Below are 19,667 nucleotides of genomic sequence, written 5' to 3' on the forward strand. Positions count from 1 at the left end.
GTTACAATATAATTACAATACAATTACAACGTGTGTCAGTTTGATGCCTTCTAGAAGGAAGCATCTTTCTCACTTTTTCAGTCTTGGTTGAAGCCTCCTCTGCCTCACCATATATATGTTTTTCCCTCCACACTGAGTTTTTTTTTTTTTTTTTAACTATGGGGTTACATAGGTCAAACATTCTCAAATATGCCAGTGTGGAACGTTCCAGGAGCTTTTCTTACTTCTACCAAGTAGCATCTAGGAGGAGTACTGTCCACATTCTCTTGTAGCCACAGGCAATGCAAAGCCCTGCTCCATACATTGGGGGGGTCTTTTTTTTTTTCCTACCCAGTACTGGGGCTTGAATTCAGGGCCTGGGTGCTGTCCTTCAACTCTCTCTCTTTTTTTTTTTTTGCTCAAGGCTAGTGCTCTACCACTTGAACCACAGCTCATTTCCAACTTTGTGCTGGTTAGTTGCAGATGAAGAGTCTCATGGGTTTTCCTGGCTGTCTGGCTTCAAACTGTGATCCTCAGATCTCAGCCTCCTGAGTGGCTGGGATGACAGGCGTGAGCCACCAGTGCCTGCTACGTTGCAGATCTTGCCGGGAGCCTCCCATCATTTAATCTCATGGCGAAACAATCAGGAACCTTAGGTAGAAAATGCGTAGCGTTGCCTAATTTTCCCTCTTTGAAGCTGTCCCCATCTGTAATAAGCACAAACGAAACAAGCAAATTAGAGTCAGCACAGAAGGAGCCAAGCCCACATTATTCAGAAGATGAACTCATAAAGAGGTGACATCAGGGTCAACCAAAATGCCTTCTGCACCCCCAGCTCAGCACCGTTTCACCCCTACCCTTGGCCTGTGCCAAGTATGAAGAAGGTTCCTGGCGTGGCCGCTTGGTGGCGGTGTGGCCAGCAGCAGCTGCCAGCACAGGAGGGACAAGGCTGAGATAAACTAGTCAGCGAACAAACAACAAACTTCCCCCCTACCAGATGGCGTTCCCACATCACATGAAACCTGCAAACGCACTCACTAGTCACAGGGTTACCTATATGAACGTGACCATTTCCTAACCCCACGGGACCCCCAAACTGGCAGTGGTACCCCACATCTGCCAGAGTCTCTCCCTTTTCTACCCCTTTAGCATGGGACTCAGAATTCACAGCCTGATGGAAAGGAAGGTATGGTGCAAGTGGTAGAGCGCCAGCCTCGGGTGAAAACGTCAAGCTGGAGCGAAAGCAGAGTTCAAACCCCAGGATTAGTGCACAGGTGTGCACAGGCACACGCACATGTACACACACACATACCCCTACCTTAGGGAAAATTTCAGGAAAGGCCTCAATAAAAGTTGCCTGTGTTCCTTGTTAAATTCTGTTGTTGCCTCGCACGCGCGCGCACATGCGCGCGTGTGTGTGCATGGAAGTTCTTTTTAATACCACACAGCCTGTGCTAGCTCCACTGGGAACAGTGGAAATTGCCCGACCACAGGCCAGCTTTCCTTCCTGGGTTTCCATCTGGGTTGGGTGAGACCTTTAGATTCAGGGCGTTGGGAGGGAAGGAGTCCAGTGGGACAGAAGGGAAGAAGGTGGCAGGGGTCCACTTGTCCTCTGCCCCTTCCAAATGCTTGCTAGGCAGGAACAGCTTAAAAGTTGGGGTGCAGAACACAGAAGGAAGCAGCCTTGGGTGGGTGCAGGGCTGGGATTCTCACTCACAGGGAAGTCAGCAAGGCAACGTGCCTGGAATGCCCGCAGCCACTCTGGGGCACGGGCCGCCATTAGGGCAAACACAGGCCTACTCGGAATCAAGCGAGAGCAGGTGCTAAAAAGACAGCTTTGGTGATTGTGAGGTGAGACCCCAAGTAAGATCGAAATGGAGGCACACAAATATTGTAAAGAACTTGGATTTGAGACTGGGGGTGTATGTGGCTCAAGTCCCACCTGACATACAAGGCCTTGGGTTTGATCCCCAATACTGAAATAACGATTACAAAAGCCCCTTTATTTTCTTTGGTCGGTCTTGGGGCTTGAACTCTGGGCTTGGGCGCTGTCCCTGCGCTCTTCAGCTGAAGGCAAGTGCTCTACCGTTTGAGCCACAGCGCCACTTCAGGTTTTCTAGTGGCTTATTGGAGATACAAGTCTCACAGACTTTCCTTGCCTGGGCTGGCTTTGAACCATGATCCTCATCCTCAGATCTCAGCCTCCTGAGTAGCTAGGATTACAGGCATGAGCCACGGGCGCCTGGCACAAAAGCCCCTTTAATTTGTATTGTTTCGCAGGTAATACAGCTTGAACTCACAGCTGCATCAACTTTTTTGCTCATGGTCAACACACCACTTGAGCCATGCCTCCAAGGCTGGCTGGTTAACTAAACATGGAAACCCTCAACTTTTTAGCTTGGGCTAGCTTTGAACCACATTCTTCCAGGTCTTACTCTCCTGAGTAGCTAAGATTGCAGGAATGAGCCACCAGCATCCAGGCCTTTGATTTTTCTGAAAAATTTGAAATTGGCATGCTGCTTTGATTACAGGAGATGGGGCGGGGGCGGGGAGCAGCTACTTTTACTTCAGATGATTAGCTGGGCACATAATGATTGGGCTGGGAACCTGGAGCTCTGCAGAAGGAACTTCCAGCTCCTGGTCAGGTGCTGGAACCCGCCAGGCATCCAGGGCCCATCCACCATGCTGGGACTGGGGTGGACGTGTACCCCTACTTCTCCCCAATGGAGACAAGAACGTGAGCCAGCCAGAGAAGCAGTGGGGCCTGTGGGTGATCGCCCCTCCCAGCAAGCTCCAGGTTCAGACAGCACTTCCACAACAACTGGGGCTAGGAGTCGTCTGGGAGTTGCTTGTGGAGTCTGGAATCTGAAAAGCAGGAAGGAGAGCTAGGACTGCCTTCGTCGTTATCTGGTGGAAGATGTTCTAGACTATTAACTAAATATGAAATATGTACTTAAGGAAAACAGAAGATCTGTAACGGCCATCTACTGCTGCATAACAAATCACCCCTTTGCTTTCTGGTATTGAGGATTAGATCCTAGGCTTCATGCTTGCTAGGCACATGTTTTACCACCAGACACAGACACATTCACTTTTTTTTTTTTTTTTTTTATTGTGGTGGTACTGAGGTCTGAACTCAGGTTCTTGTGCTCACTCGAAGCTGCCTGCCTGACTTGTGCTCTACTGCTTGAACCATGCCTCCAGCCTGGCTTTTGGCTGGTTGCTTTGGAGATGGAGTCTCACAGACTTTTCTGCTTCCACTGATTTTTGAGCCAAGATATTCTCGTTCAAGGTGACTCAGAAATGGGCCCAGACCGATTTTTCTCTTTAAATCCCATACTTTTTAAAAACAACGCTAAGCAGACAGACATATTACAGTGCTCTGAAAAAGACAGCTGGACATGTTTCTGGTGAAGATACTTTATTTCTCATAAAAATATAATTGTACAATGCTCTTCAGGAAAAGAAAAATCCTTCAATGCCCCAAATACCATGTGGCTTAATCGTCGTCGTCGTCCTTTGAGAACTAAAGAGGTAATTGATATTACGCAGCTGATTTGTGAAATACAGCACTTATGTTTTTAAGTTTTATTTGCCTTTAACTAGAGGTTAAGTCCAGTTTAAACCTATACTTTCTGTAATTAGCCAAATCAAATCTATCATAATTCAAAGATGATAGGATAAAATAAAATGCTAACTGGTGATGCTGAGTTTAAGTCAATTAGTTGGCAAACAGTGATAGTTGTGATTTAGACAGAAGAGAGAGATTTCTGACTTCACCTGGGCCCTACGCCCTGGCCCAGCCTGGGGGGGCTGCACTCCCTGCTGGTCCATGCTGGGGAGCCGATGCTGAAATTCTGGCAGGTCTCTGGGATACACACCACGCCTCCCCACTTCCGTGCCTTTCTCTATGAAGCGGGATGGGGGCTGTGCTCAGTGGGGGTCAGCCCCAGTGGACAAGCAGGGGCGCCCCCTCACATGCCCTGCAGAGAGAGAGGAAGGGAGAAGCGGGGAGGGGAAGGAGGGAGGGAAGGAAGAAGGGGAAGGGTGAAGGTTGAGGCAGGGCCCATGGCTTCGATCAAAGGGAGCACATGCTTCCAGGCCGCCAAAGTGCACGGCCAGCACCGTTCCCACGGCAATCGGAACTCTTTTTTCAAGCCCAGGAGAGTCTCTTGGTCTGATCAGGTCCAAAATACCAAGTGGAAAAAGTCCAATAAATCATGCACCAGGCACAGGGACCACCAGAAAGGGGCTCCTCGACGCTCACTTTGGAATGTTTGCTTTGAAAGGACTCCGGGCTATCAAAAGGGACTAAATCCAGCACAGAGGAACAAGAACAGACCACAGTTGACCAGTGGACAATCCGAAGCCGCCTTTAAATCAGCAGCCGCATCCTTGAGCACGGTCAGCCATCTCCATTCTGTCTCCAGCACGGCCCTAGGAAGACATGAATCTCCTGCGAACGCAACGCAGAAACTGGACCTGCTGGCCGCGCTCACCAGTGATCTGAGTGTGGACTGCGCACAGGACGGGCCAGGCTGAGTCTGCTTCTTCCAGTGCCTGCAGGAGGGGAGGGGAGGGGAGGGGAGGGGAGGGGAGGGGAGGGGAGGGGAGGGGAGGGGAGGGGAGGGGAGGGGAGGGGAGGGGAGAGGAGGGGAGAGGAACACAGCCTGGCTCTGCCCCAGATAGCAAGATTCAGTCTCAACATCTGCTTCTCCATCTTCTTCAGAAAGTTCTCACTGAACTGAGAACACAAGCAGGCCAGTCCTCTGGACACAGACGGGCACACACACACATACACACTGTGGGTGACTGATGGCTGCTTTGGTTAAAAATCAAATGTGATCACTACTCTCCACGTGTCCACGTGGCCGTGGCAAAATCGTTAAATATAGCTGGGAAGACAGCAGTTGCCCAGATGGGGGCTGCCACGGGGCCTCCTCGGTGGGTTTTGCTGATATGTGCATTGTGCAGCACAGGTGTAGATTGTGACAACAGAGACTAGATTCACTAATGCTTGCGTTGGAACGGCTGACAGGAGCCAGAAATACATGAGACTCAAGTCAACGTAAAGACCCAGCACCTAGTCCGTCATCAGCCCATTTGGTTTCTCTTTGTGGGGTGACCAAAAGGAGAGGAGGTGACACCCAAACTCGCACACACATGTACATACACATGCACGCACTGCGCCCATGCACACAATTACATGGAAAGAACATCAATTAACCAAAGAAGCCATATGGAGTGCAGGTACCAAGGCCCAGTCTTCACCCGTTTTCTATTCCCGGTGTTCGAGCATCGCCACACTTGAACGTGGTGGGCATGGTGGAGTTAGAGCAGAAACTCTACGCTCTGATCTGTGATCCACGCTCGCTTGCACAACTGGCAGATGCCGCACACTCTCAGAGTCGGACCCAAGGCCTGGGGTGGCGATCAGATCTCCTCACAGACCTTCACCCTGAAAAACACCAGGTTCACTGGTCGGTGAGGTCTGCCCAGCCTGTCCTACAACTCATGGCCTTTGTCTTTTGAAAAGTTGTATCAGGCCAGGCACTGGTGGCTCACGCCTGTCATCCCAGTTACTTAGGAGCTGAGATCTGAGGATCGTGGTTTGAAGCCAGCCCAGGCACAGAAAGTCTCCATGAGACTCATCTCCAATGAACCACCAAAAAGCCAGAAGTCAAGCTGTGGTTCAAATGGTAGAGCACTAGCTTTGAGCAAAAGAGCTCAGGGACAGCGCCTGGGCCCTGAGTTTAAGTCCCATGACCAACCAAAAAAAGAAAAAGAAGAGAAATGCAAACTAAGAGACAAGTAGCAAAATTTTGCTTTTTTTTTTACTATCAGTTTGGACTCAGTTAATAAACATCAAGTCAAGGCTGGGAAGGTGGTTCAGTAGTAGAGTGCTCGCCTAGAATGCATGAAGCCCTGGGTTCGATTCCTCAGTACCACATACACAGAAAATGCCAGAAGCCGGGTGCTGGTGGCTCACACCTCTGTAATCCTAGCTACTCAGGAGGCTGAGATCTGAGGATCATGGTTCAAAGCCAGCCCGGGCAGTAAAGTCCATGAGACTCTTATCTCCAATAAACCACTAGAAAACCGGAAGTGGCACTTTGGCTCAAGTGGGAGAGTGCTCCCTTTGAGCTGAAAAGTGCAGGGACAGAGTTCGAGGACCATGACCGACCAAAAAAGAAAATGCCAGAAGTGGCACTGTGGCTCAAGTGGTAGAGCCCAGGCCCTGAGTTCAAGTCCCAGGACTGGCTATAGATAAAAATGAACATCAAGCCCACGTCTTCAACTCACACAGGTTTTATGAAAGGTGGTATCTTCTCCTGTTCAAGCTCCTGTAAGCAGGCGCTCCAGCACTGCTTTTTTCTCCTAACTACTCAGTGTCACCAGAGCATCTGCAGAACGAGGCCACTACCTGGCATCCTCCTCATCCTCATTTTTCTTAGATGGCTAACTAGCCAAGGTTGGCCCAGAATTCACAATCCTCTTGCCTCAGGCTCCCAAGTGCTGGGACTACAGGAGTGTGCCACTATAGCAGGCCCAACACCATATAGTCTTCAAAGTCTGAACAAGTGCTGTTCATAGCCCACAGCCTCCCTCACGCTGTCAAGAAAAACAAACGGGAACTGGAGCCACGTCCAACTTCTGAGATAAATGCTGCGGCCAATCTTCCTGACCTTGGGCTGTGACGCCAGCTCTGAGCAACATAGAGAACAAGATAAGCCCATTTCCTCCAAATGGACACTTTGTACATCAAGGCCATCTAGAAGTGAGGATGTCTGAGTGGGGGAGGGGGGCCGCCAGCCAGACCTGGGAGAGGCCAGCACTAGACAAAGAGCGTTCAACAAAACTCAATGCACACACAGAGAAGCTAGGCATTCTCCCCAAGCAAGATCCAGCCCTGAGGATGGTATGACCAAGTGCCTCACCTACCCGCGGCCCCCCCCCCCCTCCCCCCCCCCCGCACAGCTCCTAGTGTATCTCACTTCATTAGAAAGATGGCCCTCCAGCAGCCTTGGTTTAACCGCCACCACTGCACCTGGGGCCCTGGGGGGGGGGGTCCTCATCCAGCCCGCTCTTAATTCTTCCATTTTGTGGGAGCTGGGACTGAACCCCGGGCCCTCAGGTATGCTAAGCATATAGTGTGTACTCCCAAAGAATTAAAAGTATAAACCTTCATTGCAATTATTAAATATTTAACCTACGTGAAAGTTCTTGTGAGCTAGAAACAGTAAGTGATGCCACTCCTGCTTATGGACGGAGCTCTTGCTAGGTGGTCGGGCCAGCCTGGCGCTGGAATTACAGGTGCACACCGCCACACTTGGCCTTCGCTTGCTCTCTATGAACACCATGGGAATCACACTTCAGTATGGAGAATGCATGGCCCCTTCAGCTGCACTTGTGCACTGCACCCCCACATCAAGCTCATGCTTTAAGCACACGCATCATGTAACACACTCACACACCCCCGGCCTGCGGGCCGCCCCAGGGCGGGCACTGTACGCACAGGAATTGCTGGCGGCGTCTGCCTTGCCGGTCTTGCTGAGCCTGCTGGTGCTCTGCTGAGATTTGCTCTGCTCTTCTGCAGTGAGCAGGGCCTTGATCTCAGAAGGGATTTTTCCTTGGTCCATGGCCACGCACCACTGTTTATACTGGAAGAGAAGCAAGTATCGGTGAAAGGTCACACGCACACTGCGGGAGGGAGCCCGCTCCACCCCCATGGGTGCTGGTTATCCCTCTCATGAAGTGTCAGATGCTGCTTGAACTCTTGTCTCCCCAGTGTGCTGTCCCCCAAGCCTGAGGGAAATCTAGTGGGTGCTCCTCTCACTTCCCTTGCCTACCCTCCAGCTCTCTCACATACACACATATACACGCAGCCTCCACACCATGACCTCGTGGTACACATGCCATCAGCACCTGCGTTGGCTCTGGTGTTGCACAGGTGAGGGACCCTGGTATCTGCCCAGCTGAGGTCTCTGCCCGGCTGCCTTCTCTGGCTGGTTGCAGTCTCTGCCCCAGCATCTCAGAGCTCATGCTGGCATCACTATCATCCCACACCAACCGCCATCACCCCACAACTGGATAAACATGGAAATTCACCTGGCCACCATTACACAGCGTTCTACTGCACGTCTGCAACAGGAAATAGATACATGTGCTGTGATTTGAGAAAGAGTCGCTAGACAGCCCAGGCTGGCCTCAATCTACTTATCTTCCTGCTTTAGCGTTCATTGTGCGGGGATCATAGGCATGGGCCACCATGCCTGGCTACAAAGTAGTCACAGTATATGAATGTAGAGCCTCTTCTTTTAGCCAGGGTGATTTTCTAGTGTCTTCTCTCATTAGCAATCTCCCCATGGAACAGGCAGGCACAACTGTCCTGCATCAGTGGTGTGAGGAAATGTAAGCCTGCTGTGCATGCGCACACACGTACACACACACACAAACACACGGGCTACCAGAGGAACAGCCTTTGCAGTGATGCTGCAGGACAGGCTGCTCCATTTTGGGGATCCTGTGACCACCAGGTGGCACTGAGGGCATCCCACCATTACCATGTCCAGCTCCTCTCGGAGAGCACATATGGCCCGCTCTCGGCTGGACACCAGCTCCTCCAGGTATTGGTATCTGAGCTTCTTCCGGGCACGGCACTCCCGGGCACTCTGCCGGCTCCTCTCCAGTTTGGCTTTCAGGTCAATTTTGGCTGGCTTCCGGCCCCGCTTGCCTGGCTTCTTCACTTTGCCACCTACCACCTGCAGCAAGAGAGAAGGCAGGGTCCAATCAGCCTCTGGCCAACCTCAGCCCCTCCCAGGATCCTCATGGAAAAAAGAGGTGCACAGAGACTTTTGCTAGCAAGTCAGTCATAATTAAGTTTGGGTGCCAGTGGTTCACACCTGTAATCTCAGCTATTCGGGAATTTGGAATCTGAGGATCTCAGTTCAAAGCCAGCCCAAATAGGAAAGTTTGCAAGACTCTTATCTCCAATAAACTACTCAGGAAAAAGCTGGAAGTGGTGCTGTGGCTCAAGTGGTAGAGCACTAGCCTTGGGTACAAAGAGGCTTGGCGACAGCGCCCAAGCCCTGAGTTCAAGCATAGGACCAGCCAAAAAAAAAATTATATTCTTTAGCAGTACACTTTTTAGGCCATTTAAAGGTGGATAATACACTAAATGTTTAGTTTATGAAGAATTTTTAATTACCTGAGGAAGTAAAAAATCCATACTCAAAATTACAAGCTCGTTGTGATTGCCATGTTAACAACTCAACAGAGAAGTATACAAAGATTGTGAAGAATTCTCTGAGTATTGCTTTATCTATGTTTTATGCTTATGAAACTCTATGAGAAATGATGTATCCCGAGCAATTTAGTTCAGGAAAGGGGAAAAGGCTAGCTGATGATGGATATTAAGTAGGTTAATAGGAATTTCAGGATTTTCTTTTTGTGCTGGTCCTGGGGCTTGAACGAAGGGCCTGGACACTGTCCCATAGCGTTTGTGCTCAAAGCTCTACCACTTGAGGGGCTGGGACAGTGGCTCAGTGGTAGAGCACTTGTCTAGCATGCATGAGGCCCTGGGTTCGATTCCTCAGAACCACATAAGCAGAAAAAGCCAGAAGTGGCGCTGTGGCTGAAGTGGTAGAGTGCTCACCTTGAGCTGAAGAGCTGAGGGACAGTGCCCAGGCCCACAGTTCAGGCCCCATGACCAGCCAAAAAAAAAAAAATTAGAATTTGGGCTGGGAAGGTAGCTCAGTGGTAGAGTGCTTGCCTCCCATGCATGAAGCCCTGGGTTCGATTCCTCAGCACCACATAAGCAGAAAAAAAAAAAAGCTCTACCACTTGAGCCTCAGCTTTTTGCTAGTTAAGGGACTCTGAGAGTTTTCTGAAGCAAATGCTCAGATCTCCACCTCCTGAGTGGCTAGGATTAGGGGCAGGCAGAGCCATGGCCCTGGCTCCAAGTGCTCTTCTTTTTTGTTTTTTTTTTTGGGTCCGGTTGTGGGGCCTGAACTCTGGGCCGGGGCACTGTCCCTCAGCTCTTCAGCTCAAGGCTAGCGCTCTACCACTTGAGCCTCAGCGCCACTTCTGGCTTTTATCTTTTTGCTTATGTGGTGCTGAGGAATTGAATCCAGGGCCTCATGCATGCAAGGCAAGCTCTCTACCACTGAGCCACCTTCCCAGCCCCCAAGTGCTCTTCTTGGAGAAGGTGTTCTAGAGGAGGTGAGCCGTGGCGCTCTGGCCACAGAACCCCCGAGGGCCCCACCAAGGGGAGAGACTCCAGTATGGGGGCGCTCAGTGAGGATCCACAGAGGGGTCCATTGGTTAACAGGGGTCAACTGGGAGGCACGGAGCCCATGAAGAAAAGGCACAGCGGCTCCTTCCCTTGGCCAGGGGCCATGTCCAGGCGCAGGCTTGCACTTCTGAGAAGAGCTGGCCAACTGGGTTGCCAGAGGGGTGACCAGAGTGGAGGCCTAGGCCTGAGTCTCGCAGGCCCCTCAGGCTTAGGGCGCTGAAGGCCCAGGGGCAGGGCGGCACTTGGGAAAAAATCAGGAGGAGGCGGGGCCCACTGGTGCCCCGGGCCCCCCATTTCACTCTCCACTCTGGCCCCCATGCCCACCATGGCCCCCCACACCACCCCATGTTCCCCTCTCACGCCCCCCACTTCCCCATGCCACCCCACTTCCCACCTCACACCCTCCACGCCCTCCCTCCCCCTTCAAGTCCCCATCCCCCCTCATGCCCCCAGATCCCCCCTCAGGCCCCCACGTCCCCCCATCCCCCCTCATGCCCCCAGGTCCCCCCTCACGCCCCCCACGTCCTGTCACGCCTCCTCCCCCCCACGTCCCCCGTTTCCCCCTCACAACCCCCGTACCCCCTTCGGCCCCCCCACGTCCCCCTCACGCCCACCTTGCTGTCGTCCATGGCCACGGGCCTCCGCCCGCCCGGGCGCCGCCGAGGACGAGATGAGGTCCGCCGCTCCTCCCCGGCCCGCCGCCTCCTCCCCGCAGCCGCAGTCCGCGGGCCCGGAGGCCGCCTCAAGACCGGCGAAGCGGACGCCGGGGGCCGCGAACGCCCCGCGGCGGGGCCGCCGCCTCCGCCGCTCGCCCCATGGCGGCCTCAGGGTGTTTACAGACGCCCGCGACCGGCCGAGACCGGAGACGCGGCGCTCGGCGGCCGCCGTGCCCGCGCGGGATTCTGGGAATGGTAGTCGGCTCTCCCGCAGTCTGAACGCGGCCGACTGGGGAAAGAACTACAAGTCCCAGAGAGCTTCGGCCAGGGCGACTGTTGTTCGGCGGCCCGCAGGCGCCCGGGGGCGGGGCCGGGTGCCAGGGGAACTACGACTCCCACAATGCACTGTGCCCGGCGTCCGGGGCCCCCCCCCCTAGCGCGCCTGCGCTCTGGAGGCCCGGAGGCTGTTGACCCCAGTTCGAAGCCAGCCTGGGCAGAAACGTGCGTTACTGCCAACTGACCAGCAAAAAGCCAGAAGTGGAGCTGTAGCTCCAGTGGTAGAGCACCAGACTTGAGCTGAAGAGCAGAGGGACAGTGCTCAGGCCCTGAATTCAAGCCCCAGGACCGACAAAAAACAGTATTCCTACAAACAAACAAACAAAAGTTGGGAATGACTTAGAAGAAGGTGGTCCCTGGATGGACAGCTGTCCATCTCTATCCGTGATCCCACCTTTGCTACCTGCAAGGCCCACCGAGCCTCCACCATGCAGCTTCCCCCATTCCCTGCACCTGGGACTCCACACAGAGGCACTGTTGCCCTGCTGGAACATTCTCCCACTGTACTGTTTCTCCTGGTGACAGACTGGCTGCGTGGCACACACCGGTCCCACCTGTTCTTCCAGCTCTCTGTGCCCCCTCACCCCCCTCTCTCCTCTTACTAAAATAGCTTTGTTAGGAGCCAACTGTCCATGGCTCATGCAGGTCATCCCAGCTGGGAGGCTGAGATCTGAGGATCAGGACTTGAAGCAGCCTGGACAGGAAAGTCTGTTTGGTGGGGGTAAATCCCTAGACAAAGAACCTCAAGTGGTAGAGCACCTGACTTGAGTGAAAAAGCTCAGGGACAGCACCCAAGCCCCAAGTTCCAGCCTCAGGACACACACACACACACACACACACACACACACACACACACACACACACACACACACACACACACACACACACACACACACACCTTACACTCCCCACAGAAACCACGGAAGGGGTGGTCAGTATTCTGCACCCCAGAATGCCAGGGCCGTGGTGAACAACAGAGACTTCTTGCTGCTGTTAAGGAGAGCAAAACGAACTCCATCTTCAATGCACTAAGAGCTTCCCCACCCCTGAGAATTAAAATACTGCTCTCTCACAAGCACCTCAAGATCAGGAAATACGCTGTCTCTGTTGAGATTCTAGGAAAGGTCAAGACTGTTTGGACAGTCCCTCTGCTTGCTGTGATAAGATTGTGTAATCTGCTTGACCACCAGCATGGTGAAATGTCAAAGGTTAACAATAGTAAAGCAGCCCGGCCACCTTTGCCCTTCCAGGATGGAGCAGCCTTATTCCCACCCCCATGGGGAAGAATATCCCCCTGCTTTGTGTGGGGACCCATCACATTTGAGTGCCAGTTCAAACCAAGATGAGAGGTTAGTTCAAGCAGTGACGATGAGGCAGACTGTCACTCCATTGGTCACCTGTGTGTGGCCTGGCTGGACCACATGGTTTGCCCTTAAAAACCCCAGCTTGAGGCCTGCTGGGGGGAGAGGGGGGTGCAGTCTGAGCTCCTGAGTCTGTGCTGCATCCCTGGCTGATCAGCTATCCACTTCCCCAATAAATGCATCTTTTTTTTTTTTTTGCATGAGACTGTCTCTGTGTGGGACGTGAAATCCCCTCCCACAGACCCTAGTGCACTGACTAAGAAAGAGACCTTAACCACCTTTTGGGGGAAGATGCCCCAGGTGAAGAAAAGAGACCTCTGGATGAGTACAACTCCGTGGGCTGCTGTATACTGTGTTGAGAAAGTGCACTGTGGGCCTAAGACAGAGAGAGGCTAGACACGGTGAAGCTCTCTAAGGCTGGGTGGTCAAGGGTCGCCTTGACACCCTTGTGAATGTCCTTATTGAGAGTGATGTGAAATCCCCTCCCAGGAACCAAGGTGATATTGCCTTTATCAGAAGAACAGACATTTTGCCTCCCTGATAGCAGTTGTCATAGGGAGAGGATTGGCCGATAATGAAAATGGTCTAAAAAGGAGAGATTTTTACCTTGTTCCTCGTTCTGTGTACTGTCGTGTCTGTCTGTGTCTGTGCTTGCTTCTGCTCTTGTTTGCTGTTGTTGTGACTGGATTTACTTCACAGGAAGACATGGGACAAGCAGTACCTACTGAGGTACTTCCCCTAGATCTAGTCCTGCAATGATTTAAGGATTTTAAAAAGAAAGCTAATGATAGATTATTAGACTTTGCCAGAGAACCATGCAGACATCCAGGTACAGAGAACAAAGGAAGGTTTATTGCTGGGAAAGGGGACCGGCAAGACCCCTTCTCACAAGGGAGAAGTGAGAAGCAACACTGGCTATTGTTTGGAGTGACCAATATAACCTAGGAGGTTTAGGAGGGGCTAGAAGGGGCTAGGAGGCAGAGACTCTGGTGTGGAAATGAGGGCCAAGGGCTTCATCATGGTGGGCTAGGATTTATGGCTGCTATCCAAGTAGTAGATAAGGGTCCTGCAGCTGCTCAGACAGACCTGAAGGTCACTCTGAGGGGCTCTGGCTACCTTCTATGGTGGTAGCTGCCTCAGAGAAGTGCCATCCCAAGGTAAAGGGGGTTGGAAGTTGATTCTTTACTGCCTTTGCTACCTGGGCCTAGTGTTGCCTAGGAAGGGAGCATGCTAAGCTGAGGAGAAGGGAAGGAGTGGACTAAGCTATGGGAAGGGAGCTCATTTCACTAACATTCCCAACTCTTTGGTTTTATAAATGATGGGGGGGCACCAGGTCAGTATTATGGGCAAAGGTCTCTTCTTCTGGAGCTGCTTCCTGCTGAGAGGTGGTTAAGTGGTACCCTTCTGGGAGCATTTGATTGACAGACTGATTGGTGACAGGTCTCATCTTCACCATGAGGATGTTCTTCATGTACCTGAGCAAGTGAGTCATGATCAAAATAAGGCAGAACATTGTGGTTAAGGGACCCAAGATAGGCATGAGCCAGGGAGTAAACCACCCAAAGAGGTCCCATCCCCCTTTATTTTGTTGGATTTTGTTTTAAAATTCCTTGAGAAGCCTGATTTGTTCCTTAATGGCATAGCTGTTATCGGTTAAGTTAAAACAGCATGTTTTTTACCTCCTCGCACCCTTGATGGTGAAGTAAGAGTAGGTAATCAATGGCAGCACTATTGTCAAGCCTGTGTTCCTGCTGCTTTTGATTTAGCAGTGCAGTAGCAGAGGAGGTGTAATTAATATTTTTGACCACTATGCATGCCAAACACATGACACCCTTATAGGCCCCGCTGCCAATCCTGGTGTCCCAATCAAGGAGAAAGTGAGGGTAGTATATTATGCTTCAGATCGAAGGTGTAGTTTATCAAAACTTTCATCCAGCACCAGATTTCTAGTTTTACGACCTCATTGAGGCTGGAAGAACTCCTTATGGGGCAGCACCACAGCTAGACAGCTTTAGACAGCAGTGGGAGTTATGAGACAGATAGGCAGAGATATAAACAAAAGTGTAACTTTCACAGGTCAAAAAATAGCCATTGGTTACGGAGACATGACCCTCCACATACAAAATACGTTCATAGTTGGCATAAGTAAAGTTGCCCTCTTTAGTGCTATACAGTCATGGGTGCAATTTTGGACCTGGGCACAGGTGTTATTTTCCAGCATTATAATCTAGGGTGGTGTATAACATCAGGGTATCTGCTGGTCTCTCATGTAAAGGTTTTTCCAATTATAGAAGCCAGCATAGATGGTATTTATATCTACTGCAGGTTTGCATACCGGAAGAAACAAGCAGGACCTGAGTACAAGTCCCAACTCCAGTTCCTGCCTCAGACAAAAATTAGAGGTGTTAGTCATTTGGAACAGGCAAAACCAGATGTCACAATGCATGTGGTCCTGTAAGGTCTCTGAGGAAGAGGATCCTCCATGTTAGTATTTTAGGTTTCTTGGGCTACAGCAGTGTAGCATGTTTAACACTCTGGTTTGTAAAAACATTTTTCTGGCTGGCAAAGAAAAGCTGATTTCTAGTGGCCCTAACAATGCCTACCCTGGTAGGCCTTTAGGCAGATCTCAATAGGGACATAATCTCAGGTCTACAAACTTTTTTCCTTAACAGATCAATTTATGTGGCTGGTGTTAGCCTAAAAGTCACTGCCAATTATGACACTGAGCAGATACAGGGCATTTGAGATTTAAACTATCCCCAACATTTTACAACCTTAGCTTTTTATTACCTACGATCACAGATGACTGGCAAGTTCTTGCCCAAAAGTGGACAGACATGGCCATTAGAAAGGCATGCTTACAATCTACTTTCCCATGACCTCCCAGCTCTGATCAATTTTTGAAGGGCCAAACACAAGTGACTCCAGGATCTGACACCATCTCTGCCATCCAGGCAGTGGCTTGTAACTGCCTCTGGATGCTCCATCATTGCTTGGGTCCCAGGAGTGCCTTTCTCTATGCTGGGATAAATGCACCTTTGGTATCTTCCTTGGTTGGTCACTGTACTTGAACACAGGGTTTGAGCACTGTACCTCAGCTCTTCAGCTCAGGGCTAGTGCTCTGCCACTTTGAGCTCCAAAGCAACTCTGCTTTTCAACACTCTGCTGGCAGATTAGAGATGACAGTTTCACAGGGACCTTTCTTTGCCCAGGCTGGCTTCGAACCGCAGTTCTCAGGTGAGCAAGTCTTTACAAAAGGTCACTTTACTCCAATTAAAGCAACAAAGATGGTCATTGGAAGTAGCTTTATAAGCATGGTCGTACCTGGAACTTATTAAAGGCCAAAGTTACCTCTGACAGACTTGTAAGACTCCTCTGTCCTTCCCAATGGGGTTGTTGGAAACTGTTACCAAAAAACTATAAGGACAAGCTATAATAGTCATTAAACGATTATTTTGGCAGTCCTAATTTATCTTTTTTTCTGCTTTGAAACATTTACTTTTTAATTTTTTCTCTAGGAAGCCAGCCATGCTACTTCCCAAATTTTTATAAAGGGGATGTCATTTTTTGTTTGTTTGTTTTTTTGGGTCCGGTCATGGGGCCTGAACTCTGGGTCTGGGCACTGTCCCTCAGCTCTTCAGCTCAAGGCTAGCAGTCCACCACTTGAGCCACAGAGCCACTTCCAGCTTTTTTTTTCCTTTTTTGCTTATGTGGTGCTGAGGAATGGAACCCAGGGCTTCAGGCATGCAAGGCAAGTGCTCTACCACTGAGCCACCTTCCCAGCCCAGTACTGGTTTTTCTTAATGCAAGAATTACAAGAACTAGCACTGTACCAAGAACCTAGACTTAGCATCTTTATTTATTTATTTATTTTAGAGCTATATCCAATCCCAAAGTAGCACAGAAATCAAATCACATTCTTTGTTCATATACCACTTATGGTCTGATTTGTGAAGATTAACATTACCGATAGGTGGAAGGGAACACAAGCAATTCAGGACGATATAAAGGTGTGAGCTTCAGTAGATCTGAAGTGGCTTGTGCTTTTTTACCCAGAATCAGCAGGCTTTAGTCATGTGTGATGCAGTAAGGCTGGGGTCAGGGCTAGGCCCAGCCAGTGTGGATTGTTGTACCTCCTGCTGTTTTCCTGCAACATTTCTACACATACTGGTTAAAGACCTGGTTTACATTGGCTTTTGCAGGCTGGTGCCACTGGTTTAGGCAGCTGTGACAACTTTGTTTTGTTCCCTGGGCCTTTCCCCATGCACTGGAGCAAACTACATCTGTTCTCTTGATCTTAAAGGGAGATGATCAGCACACAGGAGAGAAGATGGGAAAACAAAACCTTAGCCTTATTTTACTAGCTGTGATCAGCTGTACAACATTTAACTTTTAGCATAGACAGACATGAGGAATGACATAAATCACAGTCAATTTAATTTACGTTCCAAAGGAAACCATTTTTAAAAAAATTTCTTTCCTAAGGCCCTTTAAAACTGCCTGTTTCCCCCCCCCCCCCCCCTTTGGCTTGCTGTCAGGTCTTAGGACTTTCAAAGCAACTCAGATTAAATCACAGCTTCCATTGACAAAGATCTTTCAGCAAGCACAATACTTGCAAGGTGACTTGGAAACCATGACAATTTTACATACAGATAGACAGATGTGTTTGTGCACAAATCATAGAGTGCACTTAGATTTTAATATCTGCCATTTAAGGTTTTTTTTTCTTTTTTTTTGGGGGGGGGATTATTTTATGATGGAACCACGTGGTCAGTTGAAAAGCAAAACTTTGCCAACAACAAAAAACTTAGGCTGGAAACACCAGAAAACCAGAAGTGGCGCTGTGGCTCAAGTGGTAGAGTGCTTGCCTTGAGCTGAAGAGCTGAGGGACAGCTCCCAGGCCGAGTTCAAGCCCCATGACCGACAAACAACAACAACAAAAAAAAACTTAGACAGGAGACAGGACAGGAACACAGAGACACGCAGTATGCCAGAATGGACAGGAACACAGAGACACAAGACTGAACAGAAGGATCATCCCCAGGCTTTAGACAAACATATAAACATAAAACAGGACAAAGATAAAGAGACTTTGGAAGGTTTTTTTTTTTTTTTTTTTTTGGTTGGTCATGGGGCTTGAACTCTGGGCCTGGGCGCTGTCCCTCAGCTCTTCAGCTCAAGGCGAGCGCTCTACCACTTGAGCTATAGCACCACTTCCGGTTTTCTGGTGGTTTATTGGAGATAGGAGTCTTATGGTCTCTCCTGCCCGGGCTGGCTTTGAACCGCAATCCTCAGATCTCAGCCTCCTGAGTAGCTAGGATTACAGGCGTGAGCCACCAGCGCCCGGCTTTGGAAGGTTTTTGAGTGACCTCAAAAAGATGTTTGGATGGCATGTCCAGAATCAATGAACTGGCTGTCAGAGTGGTGGAAAGCCCACAGGGCCCTGAAATTTGTCAGGGGGTGCACCTCCCCTGTAGGGGTTTCCATTGCCTGGCATCCAGCCCCCCCCCCCCAACCATGGCCATCCTCCAGTGGCTTTCCTTGGCATTGGGATTTTGGTGAGATCTTTAGAAGCCACATCTTGAAGGATTGAATCTTAGAGCCCCTTGATACACTTAATACAGTTAGGAAATAGGCCAGAGAGGATAGAAAGAATGAAGACAATACCGACACACCAGTTCAGCTCCAATGGAGAGTTAAACTGGGGTGCATGGTGGCCAAAGAAGAGCAAGTCAGGAGACTTTTTTTGGTGGGGAAAAGGAGAGAGCAGTAAAAGAGAGGCGCTGGTCCAGCATGTTAGCCAGCCAGCCGCTGTCAGTGATGGATTAACTACAGACAGAGCAGAGGCCTGTGTATTTGGGGTCTAGAAGTGCAGAAGGTGTTAGCCAGAGGAGGGGCTTGGGAAATGTAAGGTGTATGCCCACAAGAGAGACAGGCAGGGAGGCAGGGACAGAGGTTAGCAGAAGGAATTTGTAGTAGACCAATGGTTTCGTTTAGAAAATCCGAACCCGCTACAGAGAGGAAGAATGTACAAGAGGAACCACTGATCCAGGATGGCTGGTCCTTGAGAGGGACTGTGTGTGTGTGTGTGTGTGTGTGTGTGTGTGGCGGGGGGTCCCTGGGACCCTGCCTGCATCACACTCTCAGGGTAAGTCGAAGGTCTGTCAGCAGGAGTGGAGGCGATCTAGTAGGAAGTGATCTCCAGTCTGGAGAGAGAGAGAGACATATAGACAGACAGACAGAGACAGAGATGGAGCTGATACCAGACAAGAAAAGTTAGAAGAGATGGCTGGGAGATTTATTGCAGAGAAGGACTTAGGGCAGTGTAGGACAAGTGTGTGTGTGGGGGGGGGGGGGCTTGGAAAGGGGAGGGGCAGCCAAGGCCTGGAATGAGGAGCAATGCCAGGCGGGAGTTTGCCTTGAGAGAGAGGAGGGCTTTGGTCCTGAAAGCTTGGTGGGGAGGAGAAACCACTGAGGAGATGGGAGGGAGTGGAGTGGGAGAAGGGGCTGAGATGGGAGAAGCCATCGGAGGAGCTGCTGAAAGGAAGAAGAGATGCGTAGGAGCCAGAGCTGGAGTGGGAGGAGGGGCTGAAGGGTCAGCTGCCACCAGCGTGGGAGGAGGGAGCTGCACCCCTCTGGGACCCCAAGAAGTTGGAAGGGGGAAGGGTTAAGAAGTTAGAGGTAAACCGGGGCACTGGTGGCTCACGCCTGTAATCCTAGCTACTCAGGAGGCTGAGATCTGAGGATTGCGGTTCAAAGCCAGCCCGGGCAGGAGAGACCGTGAAACTCCTATCTCCAATAAACCACCAGAAAACCGGAAGTGGCGCTGTAGCTCAAGTGGTAGAGCGCTCGCCTTGAGCTGAAGAGCTGAGGGACAACGCCCAGGCCCAGAGTTCAAGCCTCACGACCGACCAAAAATAAAAAAAAAAAAAAAAAGAAGAAGTTAGAGGTAGCAGTGATGGCAACAGGAACCCCAGGGAAGGCCAGAGAGAGAAACTTTGAAGACAGTTTGGCCTTGAGAGGGAGAATTTAGCATGTAAG

General features: G+C 50.6%; 1 protein-coding gene across 4 annotated transcripts; it reads right to left on the reverse strand.

Moving 5' to 3' along the window:
- Positions 1 to 464: 464 nt before the first annotated feature.
- On the reverse strand, positions 465 to 11,232 carry LOC138806771 (cAMP-responsive element-binding protein-like 2). Of its 4 annotated transcripts, none has more exons than XR_011365979.1 (5): positions 10,888 to 11,216; positions 8,544 to 8,741; positions 7,496 to 7,640; positions 5,234 to 5,437; positions 3,384 to 4,539 (listed from the first exon to the last, which is right to left on the reverse strand). XR_011365979.1 is itself a non-coding variant. In XM_069992117.1 (4 exons), exons 1-4 carry the CDS (start codon positions 10,900 to 10,902, stop codon positions 568 to 570), a joined length of 477 nt encoding a protein of 158 aa, XP_069848218.1. In that variant the 5' UTR covers positions 10,903 to 11,232; the 3' UTR covers positions 465 to 567. The 4 variants fall into 4 exon arrangements, 2 of the variants coding, with proteins under 2 accessions (XP_069848218.1, XP_069848219.1); XR_011365980.1 differs by lacking the exon at positions 3,384 to 4,539 and adding an exon at positions 7,194 to 7,327 and having other exon boundaries at positions 4,572 to 5,437; positions 10,888 to 11,219; XM_069992117.1 differs by lacking the exons at positions 3,384 to 4,539; positions 5,234 to 5,437 and adding an exon at positions 465 to 686 and having other exon boundaries at positions 10,888 to 11,232.
- Positions 11,233 to 19,667: the final 8,435 nt, after the last annotated feature.

The sequence above is a fragment of the Dipodomys merriami genome, unplaced genomic scaffold (assembly GCF_024711535.1).
Source record: "Dipodomys merriami isolate MVZ:Mamm:240054 unplaced genomic scaffold, mDipMer1.0.p SCAF_408, whole genome shotgun sequence".
In the NCBI taxonomy this organism is placed as follows: Eukaryota; Metazoa; Chordata; class Mammalia; order Rodentia; family Heteromyidae; genus Dipodomys; species Dipodomys merriami.